Below are 25,817 nucleotides of genomic sequence, written 5' to 3' on the forward strand. Positions count from 1 at the left end.
CTTCTTCCTCAGGGGGCCACACCACAGGGACGCCAGGTCAGGCCCAGGGCTGCTCGAGTCCCGGCAGGCCATCCTTTCCACTGAGCTGCAGGGTATCCAGAGACCCAACAACCCCCAAGATGGCCTATGTCCCAAAGATTAGCTGAGATGGCCTGTGTCTTCTGTGGAGGGCAAGAGCTGGGCCAGGGCAGCCAATCTGAAGATCTGGGGTGGTAGTCGGGGACCCTACAGCCCCCGAGCTGGCCCACGTCCTAACAACCCAGAGACAGCCTGCATCCCAGCTTCCAGGGGCTGCAGACAGGCGGGCCACAGGGAGCGTCAGTCTCTGCCCTCATGGTGCCTGAAGAAGTGGAGAGGGCTGAGGGGTCCTGCAGCCCGGCCTGGCTCCCCACGCTCAGCCCCATCCTGCGCCAGGAAGCACCCTCGGCCCTGTGGGCACCATCATCTCCAGGCCAGAAGAAGGAGCACCAGTGCCATCCAGGAGGTTCTTCCACACAAACAGCTGAGTTTCACTCTCCCACCGGGATTAGCCTGTGGCTAGGGAAAACCCAGCCCCCCCGCCCTCCCCCACACACATTCCATTTTTTGTAAAACCAAAGGCTTTGCAATTTCAGGACATGGGAGCACACCTCTTATGTTAGGCAGGGTCTCCATGGAAATGGAGTTCCATATCACAGTTCTCAAAAAAAATAAGACCTACCTGGAAAATAAGCCCTAGCATATTTCATGGTGCTCATAATATAAGCCCTACCCCCAAAATAAGCCCCAGTTAATATCATCAGCCAGGTGGAAGGCATTCAGGACATCCATTGCAATGTACAATGGACATACTGAATTATCAAATAATATGAATATATAATTAAATATAAAATGTTATTGACATTAATACTTAAATGCTAGCATAAATTATAATTAAGTAGTTGTAAAACCCAAGTGGGCACTTTTGGGCAGGAGGTAGACACCTGTGTAAACAGATGAGCTTGACACTCAATGCTGAATGACCAATCAGAGCACAGACCCAATGTATGAATAATGTGTGCACTCAATAACGAACGGATGTAGTTGTGTCTGATACAAACCTGCATAATTCAGTGCGTCGTGTGTTCTAATGGACGTGCTTAATGCACTTGTGTGAAATAAATGTTTTCTGCATTTTGGTGCCTGCAAGTTTTTGTCACTTTTGTGTGGTGCATTGTTCTTAACTGTCATCATTTTTGTTGCCACTCCTGTCTCCTAAGTCTTCAGTTAACACTCAATTAGCAGAAACCTCATGAAGCCAGGGTGCAAGAAGTCATGCCTTGGGTGAAGAACTCCTGGCACAGAATCACTGCCAGCTCTGTTGCCAGTGCAGGATGCGCAGGCTGCATGGACAAGAAGAGAGCTCTGTTGCGGGGTGTGAGGTTGGGGCCAGGGGTCCTACAGGAGACGGAGTTGCAAGAAATCCAGCCTGGAATTTGGGGTTTGCTGAGTTACGATGATGTTCTAGAAGAAGATGACACAACAATATTTGAATAAATGTAGACTGCTGTACATGGATAAATGTAGATCTTTGTACATGAAAAAAATAAGACATCCCCTAAAAATAAACCCTATTGTATCATTTTGGAGCAAAAATTACTCTAAGACCCCGTCTTATTTTCGGAGAAATACAGTATGTACACACAGTCACATGTCCCTTCATGACCGGAACTGGCCTGAAAAGTGTGCCAGCAGATAACCCGGTCACGTGAGCACCAGAGTGCACTCACAGCCTAGAAGAAGAGATGCGCTCAGCGGGCATGTAGGAGGCTGCTGCTGACACGACTGTTTCACAGCAATTTTTTTAATAAGTAGAAGGATGCTCTAAAATAACAACAAAAGGTGAAAACATAAACCAGGAACATAGTCATTTATTACCATGAGAAGTATTTTGTCCTGTACCTAACAGTGTATGCTGTCCTTATAAACAACTAGGTTTGTTTCCACCAGCACACTGAACATGTTGTGGCACCTCCGAAGTCAAGACAGCTACTGCGGGTGATTGGGATTCACGTGGGTGGTGCTGGAGATGACCCCAGGGTCCTGCATGTACTAAGCACATGCTCTACTACAGAACCGTTTCTGCTCTATGGTAATCCTGTGGGACCACAATCATGTCTGCAGTCTTGTTGACCAAAAAGCTGTGACATATGACTAATATGTAGGTGAGGGATGGCTTATGTGGTTAGGGGGGTTGATATGTCTCAAGCTCTGCAGCTGGCCAACTAGAGACTATGACAGCTGAGAGTGTGATTCTGCTGAACTTGAAGCTAGTGGGATTCCCTACGACTCAGGAAGAGCCAAAGTTCAAGTCTAAAGGCAGGAAAAATCTGGTGTCAGTTTGCTTATTTGTTTTTTGGTACTAGGAATCGAACTCAGGACCTTGTGTTTTCCAGGCAGGCACTGTGCCACTGAGCTATATCCCCAGCCCATGGTGTCCCAGTCTGAAGAAGTCAAGCCAGAGAATTCTGTTGGTGTTTTTGTCTAGACGAGCCTTCGCCTGATTGGACAGGGCCCACCTGCATCAGGGAGGTCGGCCTGCTCTACTCAGTCTGTGGATGTACAGTTGAACTCATCTAGAGTCACCTCCACAGAAACTGGCCACCCCTCACCCAGGTCAGGCAGCTTCACATTACTCTAATGAAACACCTGAGGTAGTTAACTTATAAAGAGGAAAGGTTTATTCTGGCTCACAGTTTTGTTGGTTCCCATCTGTGCTTTAGGGCCTGTGGTAGGGCAGCACAAGCATGTCGAGGAGTCATAAAGCAAAACCACTCACGCATGGCCAGGAAGCAAGAGGGTGATGAGCAGCTGGGATCCCACTACCCTCTTCCAGGGCACATCCCCGTGACCTAATGCCTCCTGCTAGCCCCACCTCTGAAAGGTTCCACCGCTTCCCAGCAGGGCCACCCTGGGGACTGAGCCTTTGACACACAGGCCTCTGGGGGACATTCCACACTCAAACCATGGCAATGCTTAGGATCAGCTATCATGGTCCTCTGAGGCGAGAAGCTAAAGGGCAAGGACTCTGGCAGGGTGAGGAAGGTGCCCGCTGGCGAGGAGCACTGCTCACAGGCAGGACCCCCGCAGCAGGCTTCCCTCAGCCTACTGCCTGGTCAGGCCATTGTACCAGGGGACCATTGGGTTACGAGCAAAGGGCACAGCCCGGCAGCCAGACTGGGTTTCACCTGCAACTCCTGCAGACAGTGTGCGCAGGGGAGACAGGCTTGCTCTGAGCCTTCACTGGAGTAGTTGCATTTTCTCCTGGGGACCATGAAGGAGAAGTAGTCAAGTGCCTGCCTTGGTGCCCTGCAGTCCCCGGCCTGGCCACAGCACACTCAGGGGCAGCTGAGCTCCTGTGGGTACCTGGGAACTGGACGGAAGGTGGCCCAAGTAAAGAGCTAGCAATACTTTCCTTCAAGGCAAACTCACCCGTTTAAAGCCTTTACCACACACATGCACACGCACACACACACACCCCAAAACAACAGCAAATCTTTTTACTATAAATTACAAAAACCGCACAAGTCAAATGGGCACAGCCTGAGCTGGGACTGTCCCATCATGTGTGCCACAGCTCGTGCTGCCTACTACAGTCATCCCTGTTTTTAAACTGCTTTGTCACCCAAGTGTGTATCTCTAGGTAAAATAACTCAGTCTTGCCCACTTATTAAAAATTTAGTAAGCTCCTTTAGTTTATGCCCCCCCCCATCCCTCATGACTTCATATTCACCCTCCAATCCAAATTTGGGACAGTAGAATTTTTATTTAACCTCTTTCCTCCTGTGGCTTCCACATGGAATCTGGGACATGGGACAGAGGGATGCCAGGATTCAGAATGTTCCATAATCAGCCTACCACGCAGCCACTCTCAGAATGGCAATGTTAATACTGTCACTAACAGAGTTATGCAGTCTTAGTGAATGTTCCTGCACGCACCCCTCCTGATCTGCCCCCACCAATCCACTGTCAGGGATACAGCCCTGAGAGAGCCTGGGCCCTCTTCCAGCCAGGTCGCCTGCTGCTCCTCGAAAGCCCCAGAAAGGGCTAGGGGAGGGAAACTGCCCGAGTCCAGCCGTAGCAGCAGATGCCCGCTCCCACCAGCCAGTATACGTCAGTTTGTTGGCTGCTCAGGTAACAGTTTCTGCTCCAGTTCGTTATTTTTGTTTCCTAGAACAGCTGGTCACTGTGATGCATACTGTAAGAACCAACCCCCAGTTGACTGAGCCCTCTGTTAAGTTCCAGTCTGCTTCTGTCCTTCCTGCTTGCTTATCCCATATAAACCCTAGACCACCAGAGATCAGGGCCTGATATTTTGGGAATGACCCCAGTCAGTGCCTGTTGACATAAAATAAATCTGCCTCCAAATCCTGGGTGTCGTTTTTGGTGTTTCTGCTTGCCATTGCATCAGCACTCCACCAGTGTCACCAAGGTCCCTTCCAGTTTTGCTTTTGTTGAGAAATTGTGGTTATTCTATTTGCTGTTGGCCTAAAATTTCAGCCCTTGAAAAGCTCCTTTTCCCTCTCTAGCTGCCCCAGGAACTTTTTTTAAATGTATCCCTTCTTTTACTAAAATCTTTTCTTGATTCCAGTCATTCTCAGGTGATTGTTCCTTCGATATTATCCATGTTTGATCTTGGTATTTTTGTGTGTGTGATACTGGGATTGAACCCAGGTCCTTCACACTGAGATACATCCCCTTTTTTTTGTATTTCATATTTTGAAACAGGGTCTAAGTCACCCAGACTGGACTGGAACCTGTGATTCTCCTGCCTAGCCTCCCGGAGTGCAGCAATTATAGGTTTGCACCACCACACAGTTTGGTTTCTCTTCCATACTGTCACAAAGTCTTTTCTTTTTCTCCCCTTTTGATTTCTCCTTTTTCACTCGGCATTATCTGCTGTGTTTATTTTTTTGGATTCCTTCTAATTAAGTGTCAATTTCTGAAATGAGTTTTTCATTTGTTTCCAATTTTGGAGTTCTGACATCTCATTTCTCAGCTTTTAAATTCTCATTTATGCCTTTTTATGCCTCATTTTTTCAAGTCCCTTTGCTTTAAAATTTTGGGTTTTTCTTTGTTATCAAGATGAAGTCTTGCTAAATTGCCCAGATTGGCCTCAAATTTGCCATCTTTCTGCCTCAGCCTCCAAAGTAGCTTGGATTAGGTATGCACCATCATACCTGGCTAAAAGTCAGTTTTTGAGTTTTCTTGTTTGTTGTTTTTTTGGAACCAGGCACCGAACTCAGGACCTCGTGCTTGCCAGGCGGGCACCCTGTGCAGCTAAGCTATACCCTCTAGCCCCTAAAAGTTTGTTCTTAGTGTTTAGTTGTTACCTTTTTGGCAGGTATGCTTTTCACTGTAGGGTTGTTATCTGCTCCTGCTTCTCTACGGCTTTGTATGGACTTGACTTCGGTACTTTCTGATACTCATTTTTCCAGGGAAGTGTTTCTAAGCTTTCAGCATGAAGTGGCTCAACAACGCGCCACTGCCTTGGAGCTCCCCCTACTGTTGCTTTGGTGGTGTGCACCTTGGCAAGGGGGCATCGCGCTTTGAAGAAGTGAGGCGGGCAGGTAGGATGCAAAGCTCTAGGCGAGCAAGGCTCTGGGGCTTCCGGCCGAGGTCGCGCTAGGGCTTCCCACCAGACCTTGGACCACACACGCTCGCCTGTTCTTGTGTCCGACATTCCAGTGTTCAGTCTGCTTTTCCCCAGATGCTGAGAACCTATGCCTATTTTGGGGGTCCTGGGGATACCCTATCGCTTTGTTTTGTTGTCAGGGACATCCATAGTATTTTTTTCTTTTTGGTGGCACTGAGGATTGAACTCAGGGCCTTGTGCATGTTAAGCAAGCACTCTACCACTGAGCTACATCCCCAGCCCCCTACACCGCTGAGGCTAGGAAGTTACCTCGCTTAACGGCCTGTAGGCAAATTCCCCACCTGGGCTAAGCCACACATTGCCAGGCTGCACAGCACACACAGGCATCTGCTGCTTCCCACCCGTGCCGGCAGGACCTCTCGGCTGTGGCCCATGAAGGACAGACCTCAACAAGGACAGTGAATGACCTCAGTTCCCAGCGGGGGAGCCATCAGCCTCTGCATCCTGACAAGCCAGAGCTGACCCTTCCCAGCAGGCGCTTTAACTCTGGGCTCTGCTGCCTGTAGACCCCAGATGCAGAGGAACTGGGACAAGGCACCCAGGCTACGGTAGGGTCATACCTGCGAACTCGGTCTGCGGAGGCACCTTGCTTAAAATAACCCATTTTATTACTAAAGGAACATCAAATTGGGTATCATGGCACAACAGTCAAGTTTGATCCAGCTGAGTTAAGACAAAACACAGCAGGTCTTAGAAGCGGGCATTACCAGCGCTGGATCTGCCCTCTGCATCTGCAAAGGGAAAGGCAGGGCGTGTCCACAGGCCGCCGCGGCCCTCGAGTGCGACCCGCAAGGCCAAGCACGTTCTGGGGCTTCCAGGACTCACGCTGCAGGAGCACTGTGTCCCTCAGTGTCTGCTCTCCTATAAATTTCAAGCTCTTCAAGGGAGATTTTCACAATAAGAGAAAAAGACTTTTCTTAAACAGTTCACATTTATTATTGATAATAAAAAAATCTTTTAAAGACTATCAGTATTGTATTACCAAGAGTGAGGTAATATGTTTACAAAACATTTACAGAATTTGATATGCAAATATTGAATTTAGGAAGGAAAGTGAATTAAGGTACTAGTATTAGAGGGGAGAACCAAAAGAATCTTTAGTACTGAAGAGGAGGAAAGGACAGCAGCATCTTTTTAAAAAGTGGCAGGGCACGGAAAGAGTGACCATAGCAGATGGCATGATCAAATCACACATGTCCTGTAGCTCCTGCAAGGAGGACAAGGTGTCGTACCCCTCAGGGGACCTGTAAGCGTCTGTGCAGTCGTGTGCTTTGAACTCTTAAAGATGCATTCAGCTCTTTGGGGATAAAACAGTGCCATTTCCGAGTCAATTTAAAAAGAACAGATCTTCAGCATGGGGGGTGGGGACATGGCTGCAATTCAAAGAGTTCTATAAACATCTCTGGGTACATGTGGACTGTTGAGTGAAGCGTTTTCTTGGCAGCTATCAGCAAAATCGCCATCTGAGACAGAGAAAGAGGAGAGGGAGAGGAAAGAGGGACAGGGGAGAGAGAGGGAGAGGGAGAGGGAGGGAGAGAGAGAGACAGAGAGAGGGACCATCTTCAGGTCCTTAGAACCTGGCGATGGGAAGCACTACCAGAAGCAGAGCAGGTACGCAAGCCGCCCTGCCGTGCTTCCTGGAAACAAGGCTTCGGGGCCAATGGAGCTTGCGCTGTACAGGAACCATGCAGCGAGGCAGACAGGCAGGGAGGCAGGCCTGCCTGCGGCTCGGGGTGCAGGGGAGCCAGAGGGGCTGCTCAGTCCCTCCCCACACATACCAGGTATCCCCGTGGGACATGCACCTGACTTCTACAGACCTCTCCAGTCACACGGCCACCCATCCAGCACCCCCGAGCAGTCACAATGCACTCTAGGCCTTACGTGCCCACTGTGATGGCCATATGGGCTCTGGCACACATCTTTAAAATCTCCTGCCATGCACAAAAACGTATTACATTTCTTTATTACTGAAATCAGCCCTATACAACTTCTGGACAGATTTGTAAGTAATGTGCTCTTCCTGTAAAATGCTAGGGGAAAAAAATGAGGGCCTGCACAAGACATAGCAGGCTCTATAACTGGCAGTTGAAAGGAAAATATAAAGAGCAAATCCTCTCATACTCTGATTAGTTTCTATGAAGACTCCCTTGTCATTTAAACTACATTTCTACCCGCCCACCCCTACTGCCACACACACACAAGCACCTGCACACGCACAATTCCACTTGCAAAGAAGCTGGCCTCCGCTAGCCACATGGCACTGTGGGAACCTGCCGGGTCACTAACACACGGTGCCCACAGTTCAGAAACATCAAATGCAGTGTACTGTTTCCAAAATGCCCTCAGACAGTGGCAGGAAACTGACTGGGCCAAGGAGGGTGAGCTGCTGGCAAGCACAGAGGAGGGAAGTGAGCAGAGCGCAGACACCTCCCTGCAGGAGAGAGCCAACCAGAGGGAAGGGAGAGAACCCCACCCAGGCCCACAGACAGAAGAATCCTGCTTAGAAAATATTAAAAGATGTGGGAAGGCGGAAATGTATGTTTAATGATGGCGGTGTTTCCTGGAGTCATGGGGAGCCCCTGGCTGCAGCTCCTGAGCCACCAGTGCCCACTTGAGAACAGCAGGTGGACCAGCCAGGGTTGCCCGAGTCCTCAGCAGGAGGAACCTAGGGGCTGCCATTAATCCACAGACCGTGCTGACTAACGGGGAGCCGCGAGGACTGCAGTGCAGCTTAGGGTGGCAGCTGAGGCTTCTGTCCCAAATGAGAAGGTGGGCTCGTCTCTGCAGGATGTCAGAGTCAGTCACTCACTAGTGGGCAAGGTGGAGTTTGTTGGAAAAATTTTTTGCATCATCTGAGACGAAGTCAATCTCTTAACCAGCATATAAACTACTTGTCTTTCAAGAGAGCCCTTGTGCTCTGGTTTGATTTTGTGCACGCTGTATACAAAATCTATGGCTATTGAGTTAAAGTTAGGGTTGGAGTTAAAACTTCCTGTCAAAATAGTTTGGGATGAAATGACTACATTTACCATCTGGAGAGCATTTGCTATCTAGAGGGTGAGAAGAGTCTGCACAATGTCGCCCTGGGCGGCAGGCAGGCGGAGAGCAGCTGGCTGTCCAGGAGGCACGGCCGTCCCCTCCGAACACTGGGCACAGGCTTCGCGGCACTACCTGGAAATCATGGAGCTGGAATGCGACTGGCTGGAGGAGGTGGTGGCGGCACTCAGCTGGGAGAACCCACTGTGGCTGGATTCCAGGCTGGTCATGGAGCCTCTGCAGACAGCACAGGGGTGGGACAAAGCGTAAAGACCCAGCCACAAGCCACCCGCCTGCCCACACTGCCTGCCAGACTGTGGAGCACATCCTGCTCTCTCCCCCCGTCAGCACTTACAAAGTGGGGATGGGTTGTGAGTGTCCCACTGCAGGACACCCTTCCCATGGCCTGCACACGGTGACAACATGCAACAAGCAAGAGTGAAGTCATATCCCGCTGACGCTTTCCCACTCTCGCTGTGCAGAGCGAGAGCAATGAATGAGTCCAAAGCTGCTCCTTCAGCACCCTCAAGACCTGCTGTCCCTGTTGTCCACAGCCAGAGACTCAAGTCCCCTTGATGACACTTTGAGCTCTCTCTACAGCTCCCTGGGTGCCTGCTACAGTGAGGGAAGCCAGTACCTGAAATCTTCGGACCCGATCACTTCAGTGTAGTACATCACTTTGCACTTGTGCGAGGAGACCTGTAGGGAGGCCAGCACATCATCCACCCGGGGCAGGTTGGTGGCAGCGCACGCCGGCATGCTGTGGAACTTCCACTGCAGGATGTAGAAGCCCGGCCACCTGGTCACATGTGAGCCCTGGAACAAGGGAGGTGGCTGAGGAACTTCCTACCAAGTCCTCGTCTTGAAAGGGGTCTTATAAGTGCCAAGGCAGCGGCCCCTGAGTCTCACTAGGATTTAATGGTGACTCCGAGACCATCTCCATATGGTCACAGGCCTGCTACTCTGTTTCACTATCAGAAGTGGTCTGATAATGTCCTTCCATCTGCTGGAAAAGCCACAGGAACACAGCATACCTGTCATCTCCAAGGCCCCACAGTCTTGTGAAGCCATTCGCCTTGGGACAAAGGCCAGGAGAAAACAGGTGCCTGGCAGAATGGATGCTCAGGAGGAGCCCTTCACTTGGCCTGGCGGGCTAGGTAAAGGTCCCTGAGCCAGACTGCGCACGTCCAGCCACCTCACCAGCATGCTTTGGATCAAAAGGACATCAATCTAAAGTGTACCTGTGCACATGACTTCCTCCATTAGTCCTAGAATTAACAACTGTGATACTGCTTACAATGTTTCACTATTTTTAAAATGGGATAAAAATACTCTTTTTCATTCTATATGTACAACTACCAGCGCACTGGCAAGTTTATCCCTGAGAACAGCAAATCCCACTCTGCTACAAAGGCCAGAGGCAGCAGAGGGCCATCAGGCTTGGCACAAGCATTTAAGACAGTGGCCAGGACATCAGACACGAACCCACAGCATTTTACAAAACCACCTGCTGGGAAACAGGCACCTGGAGTGTGCCCGCCTCTGCTTCGGCCTCGGGCACCTTCTCGGACGAAGCCTCGCACAGGTCAAGGTGGGCCTCTCCACCCGTCATGAGAGCCAGCTGTGTGCACACAGAACGCCCCTCCTTCCTCTCACATGCTGTCTACAGATTCACGCACTTCAGCAAATCCTGAGTTCTGCCTAAAACCCCTAGTTGTGAGTCTTTTCTCTCCAAGACTCACCTGGCTCCCTGGGTCTTTCTCACAACTGTAACTAGGAAAAACTAGCAGAAGCTAGTGGGGTGGGAAGACAAAGGACACCCAGTGACAAAATAGCACTGCCCCATTGCCGACAACCCCAGAAGCATGACTCTACCTGCACACTTTCTCCTTCTTTACAGATGAGAGGTGACTCCACCATGCTATAGTCGCGGCCCAGCTGCCAGACTCTGTCTATGAGCTGCACATTGTTCCCTCCTGGAGAAGCAATGCTGTGGGCCCCCAGTGAGTCCTTCTTGGGTGGCTGTGGCGACCTCTTGGAGTGATAGATGTTAAAGACAATGTCCCCTTTGCACACATCGAAATCCCAAGTGATCACTGAAGAGGCATCCACAATCTGGATGAGAATCTGGAAAAGAGACAGGCATCAGCCAGCCAGCCTGCAAGCAGAGGCCCATAGCGATGCGACAGATGTCTCCCCAGGCACTTCACAGCCGAGATCTGTGTGTGGGGAAGGGAACAGCATGGGAACAACACCCACGCAAGTGGCTCTCTTTACCCCGTCACCCAATCATCCCAGTGCCACTCACTCTTCTTTCTCAGAATATTTCTTGCTGTGTCATGCACAAGCCAAGCCCTGTGTTTTTTGTGATTAGCACCAATGGCCCCAATCAGCCTGCACCATCTCAGATGGTGCTCTAAGAATTGGGTTTTCCCAACCCAAAGCAGAACCCCTGGGGACTGGACACAGGCATCACACAGACTGATCTGGGCTAGAAGACAGCGGTAAGCCTGCAGAGATGAGGCAAGATGAGGCAGGCAGAGGAGGGGAGGCCATGAGCCAGGCACAAGTTGGGTGGGAGCATGGTGGCAACTGCCAACCTGCGTAAGGGGGCAGCAGCACACCAGCCAGGTAGAAAGTGATGTGCAAATCAACAACTGGGATCTCACCTCATTAAAAAGCTTTTGAACAGAAAGAGAAACCATGAACAGAGTGAAGAGACAGCCCACAGTGTGGGAAAAAATTTTTGCCAGCTGTTCCTCAAAGGATTACTATGCAGAATATATAAAGAACTCAAAAAAAAAATCAGACCCTCAAATTTAAAGACTCAATCCAAAACGCCCGTCTATTCTAAAATGAATAGACACTTCTCAGATGAAGAAATAGAAATGGCAAATATATGAAAAAATATCAGTATCACTGGTCATTCAAGAGGTACAAATTAAAATACCACTGAGATTCCATCTCATTCCAGAAAGAATGGCTATTATCAAGAAATCAACCAATAACAAATGCTGGAGGGGCTGTGGGGAAAAAGGAACCCTTCTCCACTGTTGGTGGCAATGTAGACTGTGCAAACCACTGTGGAAATCAGGGTGGAGGTTCCTCAAAAAACTAGACTACGCTGGGCATGGTGGTACACACCTATAACCCCAGCACTCAGGAGGCTGAGGCAGGAGGATTGTTGCAAGTTCGAGACCAGCCTGGGCTATAAAGTGAGCTCAAGGCCAGCCTGAACTTCAGAGCGAGACCCTGTCTCAAAAAGACCAAAAAAAAAAAAAAAAACCACTAGGACTAGAGGACTAGAGGTTTCATTCAACCCAGCTATTCACCTTCTTGGTATCTTCCTGAAAGAATTAAAAGCATCATAGGACAGCAATATATATGCACGCCCATGTTTATAGCAGCACAGTTTATAATAGCCAAATCTTGGAAACTACCCAAAGGCCCATCAACTGGCGAATGGATAAAGATGTGGGGTTTTTTTATACAATGGAGTACTACTCTGCCATAAAGAAGGTTAAGCTTAAGACACTTCTAGATAAATGGATGTGCCTTGAGACCATACTCTTAAGTGAATGTGATCGTTATGTATACTATACATAAAATGACCAATAAAATCTGACTGGAAGGAAAAAACAGTGATACACCATGGCTAGGGGGAAGGGAGGGTAAATGACTGGTGCTGAGTGCCAATTCAAAACCTGGGATTTTATCCTGAGCCAATATAAGGTTTCCCAGCAGGGATGATCAAAGTTACAGTTTCAAAAGCTTACTGGGGGAAAATGCAAGAATGAGAAGCAGCTGTGTGGAGCCCCAGGTTCACTGAGGTCTCTGCCCGCTTCTGCCTGTAGGATGCTCTGTGCAGCCGCAGCCTCCGCACTGCTCCTTGGTGCCTGGCTGCCCCCCCCAATTCCACCACTGCCGCTGCCCCATGCTGACGTGCCACTTCTGAATGCCCTTCAACAGCACACTCAGCAAAACACAGCAGTCTTCTCAGGTGGCATTAGTGGCGCGGCCCTAAGTGCTTTTCAGCAAAGTAGCTCCCTGGGGGCAGATCCATACCAACACCTCCACCCGCTCTGCCGTCAGGCGCTCGCCTTTCAGCACACACAGTAGGGACACTGACGGCAGACTTCACTCAGGTGTCATACTGTGGCATTTGTGCTTTACCCATTCCCCCAGGCATAACTTAAGTTTTCCCTCTTACTGTTTCGGTGTTTACTAGGGCCCCGTAACTCACAGGAGACAGGCTACACTGCTAAGCTCTTATAACACAGACAAGATTGATGGTTATCCAATAAACAACAAACAAGGGTTCTTCCTCAGTCTGTCCTCCAAATAAGAAATTAATACAAGGATTCTCAAGACAGTTATGTAAATTTGATTCTCCTTATGAGATCTATGAGAGAGGCACCTCAAATATGTGTTTGCTGTTGAAACCACAGCAGCAACATTCCCTTAGCTACATGCCCCCAAGTGCGGAGTCAGCTGTGCAAAAAGACCCAAAAGCAACGATGACCAGCAGGTGGCTGCTGGCAGAAGCAGTAAGGATCAGCTTTTGGCCCCCACTGTGGGCCCAGGCAGCACTAAACAGTGACTAAACGCCTACTCCATACAAAATGCTGACGTCCTCACCCGTCGCTGTCAGCCACAAGCTTGCCCTCGAGCTCAAGAAAGGATGAAGCCACTGTGGTCCTCACACTCCAGATTACCTACAGTGCTAACGGGCAGACACACAACGGTGTCAAGCAGAAGCACTCTTGCCTCTGCACCACAATGTGACAGCGAGAAGACAAAGCAGAGATGTACTCTTTTGTCCTTATTCCTTTAGACTGACAAAAATCAGCAAAGTCCTTAAGAAACATAAATATCCAAAGCCCAGTCAAGAAAAAAAAAAAGCAAGTGAAACTTCTATATCTCCACTATTTAAACTAAACTCAGGAACTGACAACAACCTTCCCACGGAGAAAGACTTGCTCTGCATATCTGTGTTAAAGGCCTCCAGGTAAAAGAGATCAGGAGACCAAGCTTCCTCTCAAGGTACTCTGTGATCAAATACAGTGATTTTTTTTCACTCTGAAAGAAATCTGTTCCCCATGTCATCATTCACCAAACTACACCTCCCATGTCAAAAGCTGAAGACAAAGACCAGGAAAGCAATCTGGATGTTGGAAAAGACAGCCACCCGGGGCTCCAGGGCACAGCTCTGAGGCAGGGAAGCCTGAGGATACCTCGTGCGGGGCGCCTTTGAACACACTTGCAGACTGGTAGATGGTTTCAGTCCAGAGCTTCAGGTCTTCGTTTTCCAGCTCCTCTGCAGTCCTGTACAGAGATTTGGGAACCAGGCCACCCTCTGGCACTTCACACTGGAAATGTAAACGTGGCAGTGAACACTCTGCGACAAACCAACCCTCTGAACACAAAACATGCTGGGCAGCACCATATGTATCCCTATGCATTCAGCTCCCGGAAGCAGCTTGGAAAATGGAAAACACTGGCAAGGTCATAAAATATTCTGTACTGCTTAGCAAAATACTTTAAAAACCACTTAAATACATGTGTCTTACTTTGAATAAAGTTGAAACTGGTTTACCACAGAAGTCACACTAATATGCATGAGGTACTGGACTCAATTACTAAGGCCAGTTTATGTAAGAATTTAAAAAATGTATATTGCACTGCAAAGGAAAAACATGTGAAGGAAAGCGTTTTATTTCCAACAACTACAAGCACTGTTTTTATGAGAAATTATCATTGGAGCTGGGTATGTAGCTCAGTGGTAGAACATGTGCCTATGCCTAGCACGCAGGAGCCCCTAGGTTCAATTCTTGGCACCAGAGCTGAGAAATAAAAAAAAATTGTGCTCAAGACATAACCAATGAATAAAGCTTCACATGTAATTCAGGTCAAATGACTGGTCTATGAAATAACCTAAAAATTAATTAAGGACAATTTCTTTTAAGTTTGTTTGAAGCAGGCTAAGTTGAATTAGAATTTGTATGTATAATATATTCCTAATTAACCTTGGTTCAGTGACTTCATGATCAAGTTCATAAAAATCCAAGCGTTCTCTGTGTTATCAGCCCTGGAAAGCAACTACACAGAAAACAAACACAACAGGTCCTCAGCTTCCAGTACAACACGAATGGAAAAACGTCCCAACAATGACATAATGTTAAAAACACCAGGCTGCTCCGTGGTTAAATGCCCCTTAGCCCTCTCCTGTACAACCAGCCTGAGCAGCCACACTGGGGAGCGGCGCAGAGGTTTCACTGTAGCAGGCAGCATATGGACATCCTGACTAAAAACACGACCAGCACAGTGCAGCACCAGCAAACGATGAAGGCAGCCATGACTGCTGTGCCGGAAGCCATGCCTCAGTTCTGATCGTAATTACAACATGGGGTGGTTAACTTATATAAGAGAAGCAGTTTATGTGTTTCAACATACTTGGCCCCATGGTTTAATCTCAGAGGCACTTGCTAAGCTATAGTCCTGTAATTTACTTTGTCTTTGTTCTGGACTGTGATTATAACTGCAGTTTCCCTAAAGCAGAACTGATAAACTAGAGAGCTAAAATCCCCTGCAAGTCCAATTCCATAGCTAGAGCAATGAAGGGAGTCAGACCCAGTGTGTGAACATCTCCAAAGGGTAACTTCAGTGTGAAGGATGACACGATAGCTGCCTCTGGCAAGGCAGCAGCTGACTGCCCCAGAGCTGGAACCTCTACAGACTGCCACTTCCCCTCACAGTGGGTAGTTATGCACAGGTTGCAAGGCCTCCCAGTTCTAAGCCTCTCTGCTTCTGCTTACTGTACAGTACAGGGTCTGGACACACAAGCTTCTGGCTGATTATACAGAACCTCAATTTCTTAATACTCAGCATTTTATTTTCTTAGAAACCCAAACTTAAATGAAAGAGAACTAGGTTCTTTCCATTTCCCACTTTGAAAATGTTACTCTGGTTCATTTATTGTCAAGGGAGAAATTTTATGCATTAAATCAGCCCCCACCCTACAGTGTCAGAATGGCATTCAGCCTCACACACGCTAGACCACACTCTACCAACTGTACCTCAGTCTTAATTCACACAAGGCTTTGGGAACAAAGCAAGCTAAGCTTGGATTCTACAACCAATTCTCATTAGTATATAACACAAAAATAATGGGCATCATTAACAATTACCTAAATGGTCCTACTCAGTTCAACCCTAGGTCAAAGGTGACAGACAAGAAAACAAAAAATAAAACAAATAATTCAAACTAAAAGTTGTGAAAGCTAGGCATGGTAGTGCATGCCCATAACCTCAGCACTCGGGAGGCTGAGGCAGGAGGATCTTGGGAGTTCAAGACCAGCCTGGGCTACAAAGTGAGCTCAAGGCCAGCCTGAACTGCATAGTGAGACCCTGTTTCAAAAAAGACAAAAAAAAAAAAAAAAAAAAAAAAACAATAAAAGTTGGGAAAACTACTGTGCAAATGATTTTTCCTAATGTTGAAATGTGCAACTCCCCACTTGATACATACCATGCACTCCCCACTCAGGAAATCTGGAATAATCTCTTTATCAATGTAATCCAGCAAACCTCCTGGACCCTGGTAGTCATTTCCTGCATAAATGAGGAACTTCCTTCTGGTGTTGTCATCAATGAATGGACTAACCTGTAAGTAATCAGAAAAAACTGTGTGGTTTAATATGCTTTGCTGCTGACTCTCAAAGATTAAAGTTACAATATGGTATTATGTGTGGGGGGTCTGAGTTTACTGGACTTTTTCTATAAGGTCTACTTGCACAGTACTAGGAGACACAGAAAATTGTGCTTCTTTTCTTATCTTAAAATTTGAAAAATTTGGGCAGGGCACGGTGGTGCACGCCTGTAATCCCAGCAATCAAGAGGCTGAAGCAGGAGGACTGTTGTGAGTTTGAGGCCAGCCTGGGCTACAAAGTGAGCTCAAGGCCAGCCTGAACTGTATAGTGAGACCTTGTCTCAAAAAGACCAAAAAAAAAGAAAAGAAAAGAAAGAAAAATTTTATATCCTTGCAAATTTGTTTTGTTTTTCCTAACTAGTTAACATCTATGGTTACAAGCATGGGCATGTGGACGCATGAGTATGTTTTCCAAATGGCTAACAGTCATTGCAGAACAGCACCAAACCCACCAGTGTCCAGAGGACAGGGAAGACCCTGGGAGCCCGGAGGATGAGGAGGCGGCCGAGCGTCTCTGGGTAGTTGGCCTCCACCACCTCGATGATCCGCAACAGGGCCTTGACACCAGGTCTCCACAGGTGGCGCATGTTCAAGCCTTCAAGGTCCACCAGGCAGGTCCAGGAGCTGCAGGTTGTGTGGAGATGTGTTTTATTCAACAGGCAGCATACTTGGCAAACTGTATCCTGTATTTTTTCTTTTGATTTTATAAAACAGTCATTTATAGCCATTTCCAAATATATCCCAGTTTAATTACAGAGCTACGAACTCTATTTATACATACTCCCATAGAACACAGACTCGATGTGACAGGACCGACCAATCCTGCACGACCAAAGCAAGTGCTGCTCACTAACAGTAATAAAAGCCTCTCAGACGTGCTCAGTGACCTCGAGGCACAACACCCTGCCCCCATGTGCTAACCCCACCCACTGTCCACAGGTGCATGTCTGGCATTTTAATTCTTTAGAACACCTTGGAAAACAGGGAATTACCAGATTTTGATACAATATATCAACTAGAAACATTTAACTCATATCTTTAATAAGCTGAAAGGAAAAACAAAACTTTCTATCTACCTGATAGGCCGACCGAAGACTTTTGTGTTTTCTTCACACCGCCTCAGCCCCTCCTCATTTATGGAGAGCACCTGCACAGAAGAACCGTAAAGACAGGCCAGGGTTAGTCTCAGAGGTAACACTGTGGTAGGCTGTGAGAGCACAGGGCACTGATGCAGCAGGTTACAGGCAAGCATGAACACCAAGGGAATCATCACACTCGCCAGGCATCACCGACAAGGAAGACAAGATTACCCTCAGAAGAAAACAGCACTGCATCTACAGCAAACAAGCTATGTTGGTTCAGGGAGTCACCAGGTGAGCAGGGAACACACGACTCTGGGAATGAGTGTTTCGAACAGATGCTCTGGGCAGGGCAGGAGGTGAGAGAGGAGTATGGGAACATCCTGGCCCACAGCAGCCTGGGAGTGAGGCTCTGGAGAGCCCCCTCATTTAGAGCGGTAAAGCCAGGGCTGGGGATTTAGCTCAGCGGCAAAAGCGCCTGCCTGGCAAGCGCAAGGTCGTGAGTTCGGTTCCTAGTACCGGAGAAAAACAAAAAAACAAAAAAAAAAACAAAAAAAAAAATTGAAAATAGAGTGGTAAGGCCTCCCTATGCAGGAACTCCCTCCACATCTTCACATGCGTGTGCACATGAACGTGTGTATGTGTATAAACACACAGCTGGGGAGGGGAGAGAAACCTAAGAGAAGACAGCACAAAACACCAACAATGGCCATTCAGGGAATGGGATTATGGATGTGTCCCTTTATATGTTTGTTTTTAAGAAGCAGATTCTTCTCCGGGGTACGGGAACCTCACTGCCAGCAACAGAGGCTAGAGAGAAAGGCCTGGGGAAGGTGTGGGGGTGGCCTGAAGTGGGGAAAAAACAGGTCAGCAGGCTGGAGAAAGAGGCCTCAGCATCAAGCAGGAAGTGCCAGTGGAAAGGACGGTCTCTTGGGAGGGTCAGGCTTGGGGGTGAAGGACAAGGACAGCTTAAACGCAGCTCCCAGTAAGCATCTCAAATGGACACACTGTTTCACTGAGGCTTCCATGGTAGATGACAAGTTTATCACTTCTGGGCCTTCTTCAAAATTTTTTTTGCCAGGCATGGTGGCGCACGCCTGTAATCCCAGCACTCAGGAGGCTGAGGCAGGAGGATCGTTGCAAGTTCGAGACCAGCATGGGACAACAAAGTGAAGTCAAAGCCAGCCTAAACTGCACAACGAGACTCTGTCTCAAAAAAAAAAAAAAATTAAGAGAAAAGAAATAATAAATCAATTTTTTGTATGTATCAGTAGATTTCCCTTTCTAACTGCAAAAGCAGGGCAGGCTTATGGGATCACAGTCCTGCTGGCAGACAAGCAGCAGGCCAGGCCAGCCTGCACCCAGTACCCACAGAAAACTTACATATCGCAGCAGCGCTTCCTCTCCGAGGGCCCTCACCAGGCCTTTGGTGTCCATCTGCCCTAGCCTGAGCACATAGAGTGGCCGCCCATCTGCAGGGGAGGGGAGAGACAGCTGTTATCAGCACGGCCCCACTGAGGCAGAGGACACACTTGCTGCCACCTGCTGGGTTAGGGTTCCAGCCCCAGGACCACGGCAGAGAGCCCTTCGCAAACACACTCCTCCGTGCTGTAGGTGAGCTGGATCCTGTCTCCTACGCTTAGAAGCAGCAACCGGTTTCTGTGTGGGGAGCACGTCCAACATTTCCCTCCAACAAAATAAAGAAAAACAGGCCAGTGACAGAGCAGCCTTGCAGACCTGGAGGCGGTGCTGCTGGGACGAGGGGAGCCCGGCACCCCCAGCTCCACCTCCCCGTGTGGCCATGGTGTTGCTGAGAGCTGATCATCTGGGAGCTAGGACAGGGCTGTCCGTACACTCACGTTTTCTATGATGAGAGTTCTTTTAAAATGTCCTCTTTTACGAAAATGATTTTTTTCATTTCATAGGTTACTAAAAAGTTAATGTCAAGACTTTAAAAAGGCTGTTTCCTCAATTTCTAAGCACCAAAATAAATGAAAATGTTCTGGAAGTCACAAAGTCCACACCAGCCAGAAGGGTGGCTCTGCCTTCACCTGGAGGTCTACTAGATGGAACTGAGAGGACCCTAACTCATTACATGACCCGTCCCCTCCCCAGCTCCGTAGCGGGGAGAGGCCCTCGGACAGAGCCTGCGCCTCAGGCAGTGTTCTCTAGACTCCCGCCACTCAGCGCCAGAGGGGAGCTGCACAGACAGTGCGGCAGCAGATCCACCCTGGCGGGGGGACCGACATCCACCTGGTATCCAGGTGCCCTGCCACCTGCTGAATCTCGCTTCCAAGGAGGCTCTGGCCCTAGATCCGTTTACACAAAGCAAATGTTTTCTGTGCTTCCAAATCTGATAGAAAAGCAAATTTTACAAAAAGTTTCTACTGACATTTAACATGACATTTTTGTCAATGTTTCACTACCAAACTTCTTAATCTTTTAAGGACTGGGTCAGGAGGTAGAATAAATACAAATTCAAGGTTTCTAGTAAAAATAAATCAATTTCTAGAAAAAATAAATTGGTAATATTACATAAATTAATAATAATTTAATAAATTATAAACTCCTGACATTAATAGTCTAATAAAATAAATTAGTAATATTACAATTAATCTGGAGAAATACAATCAACTAAGGCAAAAAAGCAAGACAACTCTGAACCACTCTGTTTTGAAAGGACTTGCTCAGAAGCAAAACAGGGTCCCTCTCTCCAGCGTCTGAGTTCCTCTGCCCAGCTATCAAGGCCTGGAGCACAAGGAGGGTCCCTGTGGCAGGGCAGGCATTTTTTTTTTTTTTTTTTGGTACCAGGAATCGAACTCAGGACTTTGCACTTGCCAAGCAGGCACTTACGCAACTGAGCTATATCCCTGACCCAGGGCAGGCACTCTTGCAAGGCCTGCGTATATAAAGCAATGCAGCTGCTAGTGAAACATGTTCATTTTTGGTGTCTTCCTCAATCTATGCTTTGTATACTTGCCAGAGCAGAATTAAGTTCTTCGTGGGTTTGATGCGGAAACCTGGCTGAACACTTTGCTCCAATTGTGAAGCTTTAAGCCACTGAAACTTCTTTTTTAGCACAGAGCTACTGAAAAAATTACCTCCAAAGGTTTTGGTTTAGTTGGTCAAACCAGACTCCACTGAACTAAGAAAGGAAGTAAAGTCATTTGCTTCAGGGGGATATAAATCCTCAAGGAGGAAGTGCACCATTAGCCCCTCACTGGCTGCCCCTATGACACATTTCACCAGATGATTCACACTGGGGACAGCTTCCAAATCCTCAGAGCCAGGAGGGGTAACACACTCATCAGCCCCCACCCCAAGCACTGCGGCAGGAGGTCTCAGGAAGTTCGGTGACACTGCAAGACAGACAATGCCAAAGGCACGGAAGGTGTCAGGGTCATCCTACCTTTGTCATGATGATGCCAGCCTCCTGCATAGTAATCCTGAAGGACCTGAGGTGGGGTCCAGGTATCCAGGATGTAGTCCACCTGGTGCTGCTTGCGCCACGTTAATGACTGACACATGATCTCTCTGGCTTTGTCAATATTAAAATCCCGAGCACGTAAGAACCGAAGAATATGTTCATCCTTTGGGATCTAGGAAGAGGAAAAGCTATTCTAAGCAATGTTGAAGAGTTGTTAAAGGAAAACACCAAGCTGCTAAGGGACTAAAACTCTACAACTCCAACCTCATCAATAGTAAACTGCTTTACACTGTTTAAAATTAACTGCTTCTGGGGCTAGGGGTGCTTGTCTAGCAATACATGAAGCCTTGAGTGCAGTCCCTAACACTATCAAAAATAAAAGAAAAAACCAGCTGTACCCAGAAAAATCTTCCTTGATGCTTTAGAAAACCAGCATTATTAGTATGAATAATCTTTATAACATCCCTTTTTAGTTTCACCAAAGTAACGCCGAGGCATCATTTCTTAAACCTATGCACTGATCTATGTATGAACTGTTATGACTGAAGCACTTTTCTGTATCTACATTACACTTAATTTAACAGTTAAAATACAAAACATACTGGTTTGAATAGTGTGGCACTGTTGCTGACATACTGAATCTTCTCTAGATTTCACTACCATCAACTGACAGGTTGGCTCCCCATAAGAAAGAACAAGGCCGAGACTGTTCTCTACCACAGGCTGTTAGACCATCAGGCGACCTGGAAGTGAGTGGGAGCATGAGTTTGCTCACTATACCACTCCCAGGAACACAACTTGAAGTGTGAGACCTCTGCAGGGTGTGGTGGCACACACTTGTAATCCTAGCCCTCAGGAGGCTGAGGCAGGATGATAGTTGTAAGTGCAAGACCAGCCTGAGCTACAAAGTGAGTTCAAGGCCAGCCTGAATTGCATAGTGAAACCCCAGCAAAAAAAAAAAAAAAAAAAAAAAAAAAAATGCGTGGGGCCTCAGAAGAAACCAGTCACAGAAGTAAGAACATGGGTGCTGGGTTCAAATCATAGGCCCAACACTCACTAGCTGTAGGACCTTAAGGAAACTGCTTAATTTCTCTGTGCCTCAATGTCCTTACGTTTAAAGCAAGAGGGGATAAAATAGCACTCACCTCTAGGACTATTAATGTCAGGAGAATTTAATGAAGAGCTAAGAGCAGCGACTACCACAAAGTCAGCCCACACATGGCAGCAATTCTCCTGTGGTTGTTTCCTGGTGACTAGTCCTAAGAGTTCTCAGGTATGTGGTTTTAGCAGTCAGGACTGACAGTAGTAGACCTAGCTAGTTACATGCAACACCTCGCTTCCCTTTAGTAGATAATGTCCATAACCAGCAAGATACACTAACAAGCCTCTGCTTGTTGCATAAGGCTTGACATAAAGACCTCATTCCTTACGAGGCTACAATTTCACCTAAAACCTCACAATTAAAGCTCAAACACTTCTGATCTCTGATGGATCTCTGAATTCCTTCCACACTATCTCAAAATTAAAATGTCTGAATACCTGAAATGTAATGTTTTTTGAACTTTGTATCTATTTCTAAGCTAGACCATTCTCAATAAAGCTAAAAAAGCTACAGCTACTTACATAAGGAAGGGCATCATAACTGCTACAAAGGACTTAGATGCCACACAGACTCAATGACTTTTAGATGGAAAGAGACATGTCTACAGTAGTCAGGAATAGTCAACCCTCTTAGTAACCAGGAACAGGAGGAGAGATTCCAGGGTTGTACACAGACATCACTGTTGCACCTGGAGCCTGATACTCACTTTGCCTTTGTGGGTCTCCTGGAGCCACTGGCGAAGTCTGATAAGGCAGCTCTCTTGGAGTGGAGTCAAATCGCCCAGGTACCTTTTGATGTAGTCTGCATCTAGTTTGTCTGGAATATAAGTTACATGGCATTATTTAACGAACAGAGCTCTGGATCTTGAGGCCTCCCAAATCCTGCTCAGGAAGGTCACTGTGTAGTCTTGGAGTATGGGAGGGAGAGGAGACTGGAGATGCCAGGCTTAACAGCTGCCCTCAAGCGCTTGAGGGATGCAAAGACCAAATCACTAATACACTACAGGCAAGCTTTTTTTTTTTTTTTTTTCCTTTTTTGCAGGCAAGCTTTCTGACACAATCACCTTTCCCTGATTACCACTGAGTTACCACTGTCTGCAATACTCAATACTATCTGTGATAGAAGGATGATTATAATAGATATTAACAAATGTACCTAAATCTATCTTAAACAGAGCCAAACTGGGCACACTGGTGCACACCTGTAATCATAGCTATTCCAGAGGCTGAGGCAGGAAGATCACAAGTTCAAGGCCTGTGTGGGTAACTTAGCAAGATCCCATCTCAAAACTTAAAAAAAAAAAGAGCTGGGGATATAGCTCGGCACTACCTGGGTTAAGTGCCCAGTCTAGTACTGCACAAAGAGCTACTGTGTTCAAGAACACAAGAAATCTTCACCACGATAAAGTAACATAAACTAGAAGGATGAGATAGCAAAGTAAGTACAACAAAGAAAACTTCACATGGTGAAAAATAAAACACATCTCCCAACTGCCCCCCAAGTGAGCAGTTAACTACTGAAAGCAAACAAATGGCATAGTTTAGTTGCACAGCAGAACATAAGATTAAATGCTGATATTTTAACAAAATTTCCAAGTGGCAGAATTTTTTTGTGTTTTCTTATTTTTCCATGTTTTCTGAAAAAATGGGACATTATAATAAAAATGAAGGGCCAGGGATATAGCTCAGTGGCACAAGCACCTGCCTGGCAAGCGCAAGGTCCTGAGTTCAATTCCCAGGACCAAAAAAACAAAACAAAAAAAAAGAATAAAACCGAAAGAACTGTGCTTACGTGCTTGTGTATTTAATATGAAAGCAGACCCTGGGACTAGATCTCCTGGACACAATCCCAGCCCTGCCACTTACTGGCTGTGTCAGTCCCACACCTCGTCTGTGCCCAAATATAAGAATGAGGAGCATTTCCCTCCTAAGTGGACCTAGTAAGTGTAAAAAAAGTTTAATGATGACAGAATTCTGTACTGAAAGGATTATTGTCTGAGCCAGGCATGGTGGCACACGCCTATAATCCCAGCACTTGGGAGGCTGAGGCAGGAGGATTGTTGCAAGTTCGAGGCCAGCCTGGGCTACAAAGTGAGCTCAAGCCCAGTCTGAACTGCATAGTGAGACCCTGTCTCAAAAAGACAAAACAAAAACAAAAATGAAAGGATTACTGTCTGAACATTCACTGAAGGTATTTCTGGCTAATAAAAATGTAAAATATTTTCGGTTCTCAAAGAAAGATTAACCAGAAATAACCTTTTCTGCTTATAGAAGAAATCTAATAAACAATAAAATGAGTGTTTTACATAAGCTGAAGACAAGGAAACTAGATCAGAAACAAGAGGTGGCCTTCTGTCCATGCAGCATCTAATGTCCTAAGAAAGGAAGGACGGGCAGTGTGGCAGACAGGAAAAGACCCCAAATGACCCCTATGTCCTGCCCGGAGAACAGAGCACCTCTCAGACCCACCATCAGGGGTTCCCACCATGGGCTCAGACACCCCACTAGGGCTGCTGAGGGCCTCACTGCTCAGCCCCTCGAGGCCAGTGTCTGGGACGACAACAGCTGAGGACGCCGCCTGACTCTTGCTTGAAGACACTGTCTCTGAAGCGGGTCCAAGGGAAGGCGGGGTCCAGCGGGGTACAAAGGTGATGCCTTCTTCTTCTAGCTGACGAAGGTAATATTCGATGATTTCTTTCCCCTTAGAAGAAAATGTAAGTGAATGTACGATCTACATTCAAGTTATTCATCGCTCATCAGTTTATAACACACTATCAAACCGTGGCAGCTAGGAATGTGGCTCAGTGGTAGAGCACTTGCTTCATGTGCCTTAAGCTCTGGGCTCACATCCCAGAACGGCTGAAAGAAAACAAAACTGCTACAGATTTCATGGTAGGAGGGTTTTGGTTTTCTTATTTTACTTTACTTCCTCCAAAGGTTTAAGACACAGTGTCTGAAGAGATTAGAATTTTTATGTGGCTAATTTAAAACCCGGATTTACCACACCTGTGTATATTCAACACAGTTTATGGCCCAACCCAAATTCAAATGTAAGGCCCTGAAAAACAAACTGATCCTTCCAAAGGCATGCCATCGTCCCCCACTGATGTGCTGCAAACCACAAGGCGGCCCAGGAAGATAAACCTGGATTGGAGGGAAGGCGAGGGGTCCCTCAACACAAAGGACCTCCCTGCAGCAGCCCAGAGGCTGGGAGCTGGCACTGCTGCCTCACCTCGACTTCAACTGTTCCCAGCAAGTCCAAGCGCAGAATTCTGGGACCACGAGCTACCTCCTCGTGCCTCCTTAACTACATCAGCAACCCTTACGTCTTGAAGAGGCATGAGGCAGGGGAGCAAAGTGTTTCCTCTTCAGGAAACATATGGGCATCCCTGACTGACTCATTCTCAGCTTCCCAAGACAGCTGGCTCACATGATCATCTTGGAGAAACTCTTGTCCCCTCCTGCCATAAAATCCCAGAAGACTCACTTTTTTTTTTTTTTTTTTTTGGTTTGTGGGTCGAACTCAGGACCTTAAGCTTGACAGGCAGGCTCTTGTGCCACTGAGCTATACCCCCGGCCCCCTCTCTCTTTCTTTCTACACGCACACACACACACACACACACTCAAACACACAAAATTGGAGTAAGGCTTGTTGATATCACAACTCAGTACTAAAAATTTATGTTTATCAAGAGCAGAAAAAAATGACAATGGAAAACAGTGCAGAAGTAATGCATTTAAAACTTTTTCCAACCTACCTTACAGATGCTTTTCTAGTTGCATACTATGGCTATT

General features: G+C 47.2%; 1 protein-coding gene across 1 annotated transcript in view; it reads right to left on the reverse strand.

The window, feature by feature from the left end:
- Positions 1–6,586: 6,586 nt before the first annotated feature.
- The window catches only part of Sec14l1 (SEC14-like lipid binding 1), a 72,738-nt gene continuing 53,507 nt past the window's right edge, over positions 6,587–25,817 (reverse strand). Inside the window, exons 6-16 of the mRNA XM_013506067.1 lie at positions 24,492–24,723; positions 22,730–22,839; positions 20,904–21,093; positions 18,878–18,966; positions 17,492–17,562; positions 16,868–17,039; positions 16,236–16,370; positions 13,945–14,079; positions 10,586–10,837; positions 9,348–9,526; positions 6,587–8,947 (exon numbers count right to left, since the gene is read on the reverse strand). Of these exons, the coding sequence (XP_013361521.1) occupies positions 8,842–8,947; positions 9,348–9,526; positions 10,586–10,837; positions 13,945–14,079; positions 16,236–16,370; positions 16,868–17,039; positions 17,492–17,562; positions 18,878–18,966; positions 20,904–21,093; positions 22,730–22,839; positions 24,492–24,723 (1,671 nt within the window). The 3' untranslated portion in view covers positions 6,587–8,841. The remainder of the gene's footprint in view (positions 8,948–9,347; positions 9,527–10,585; positions 10,838–13,944; positions 14,080–16,235; positions 16,371–16,867; positions 17,040–17,491; positions 17,563–18,877; positions 18,967–20,903; positions 21,094–22,729; positions 22,840–24,491; positions 24,724–25,817) is intronic.

This window comes from Chinchilla lanigera, unplaced genomic scaffold, assembly GCF_000276665.1.
Source record: "Chinchilla lanigera isolate Chin_1 unplaced genomic scaffold, ChiLan1.0 scaffold00105, whole genome shotgun sequence".
NCBI classification, from domain to species: Eukaryota; Metazoa; Chordata; class Mammalia; order Rodentia; family Chinchillidae; genus Chinchilla; species Chinchilla lanigera.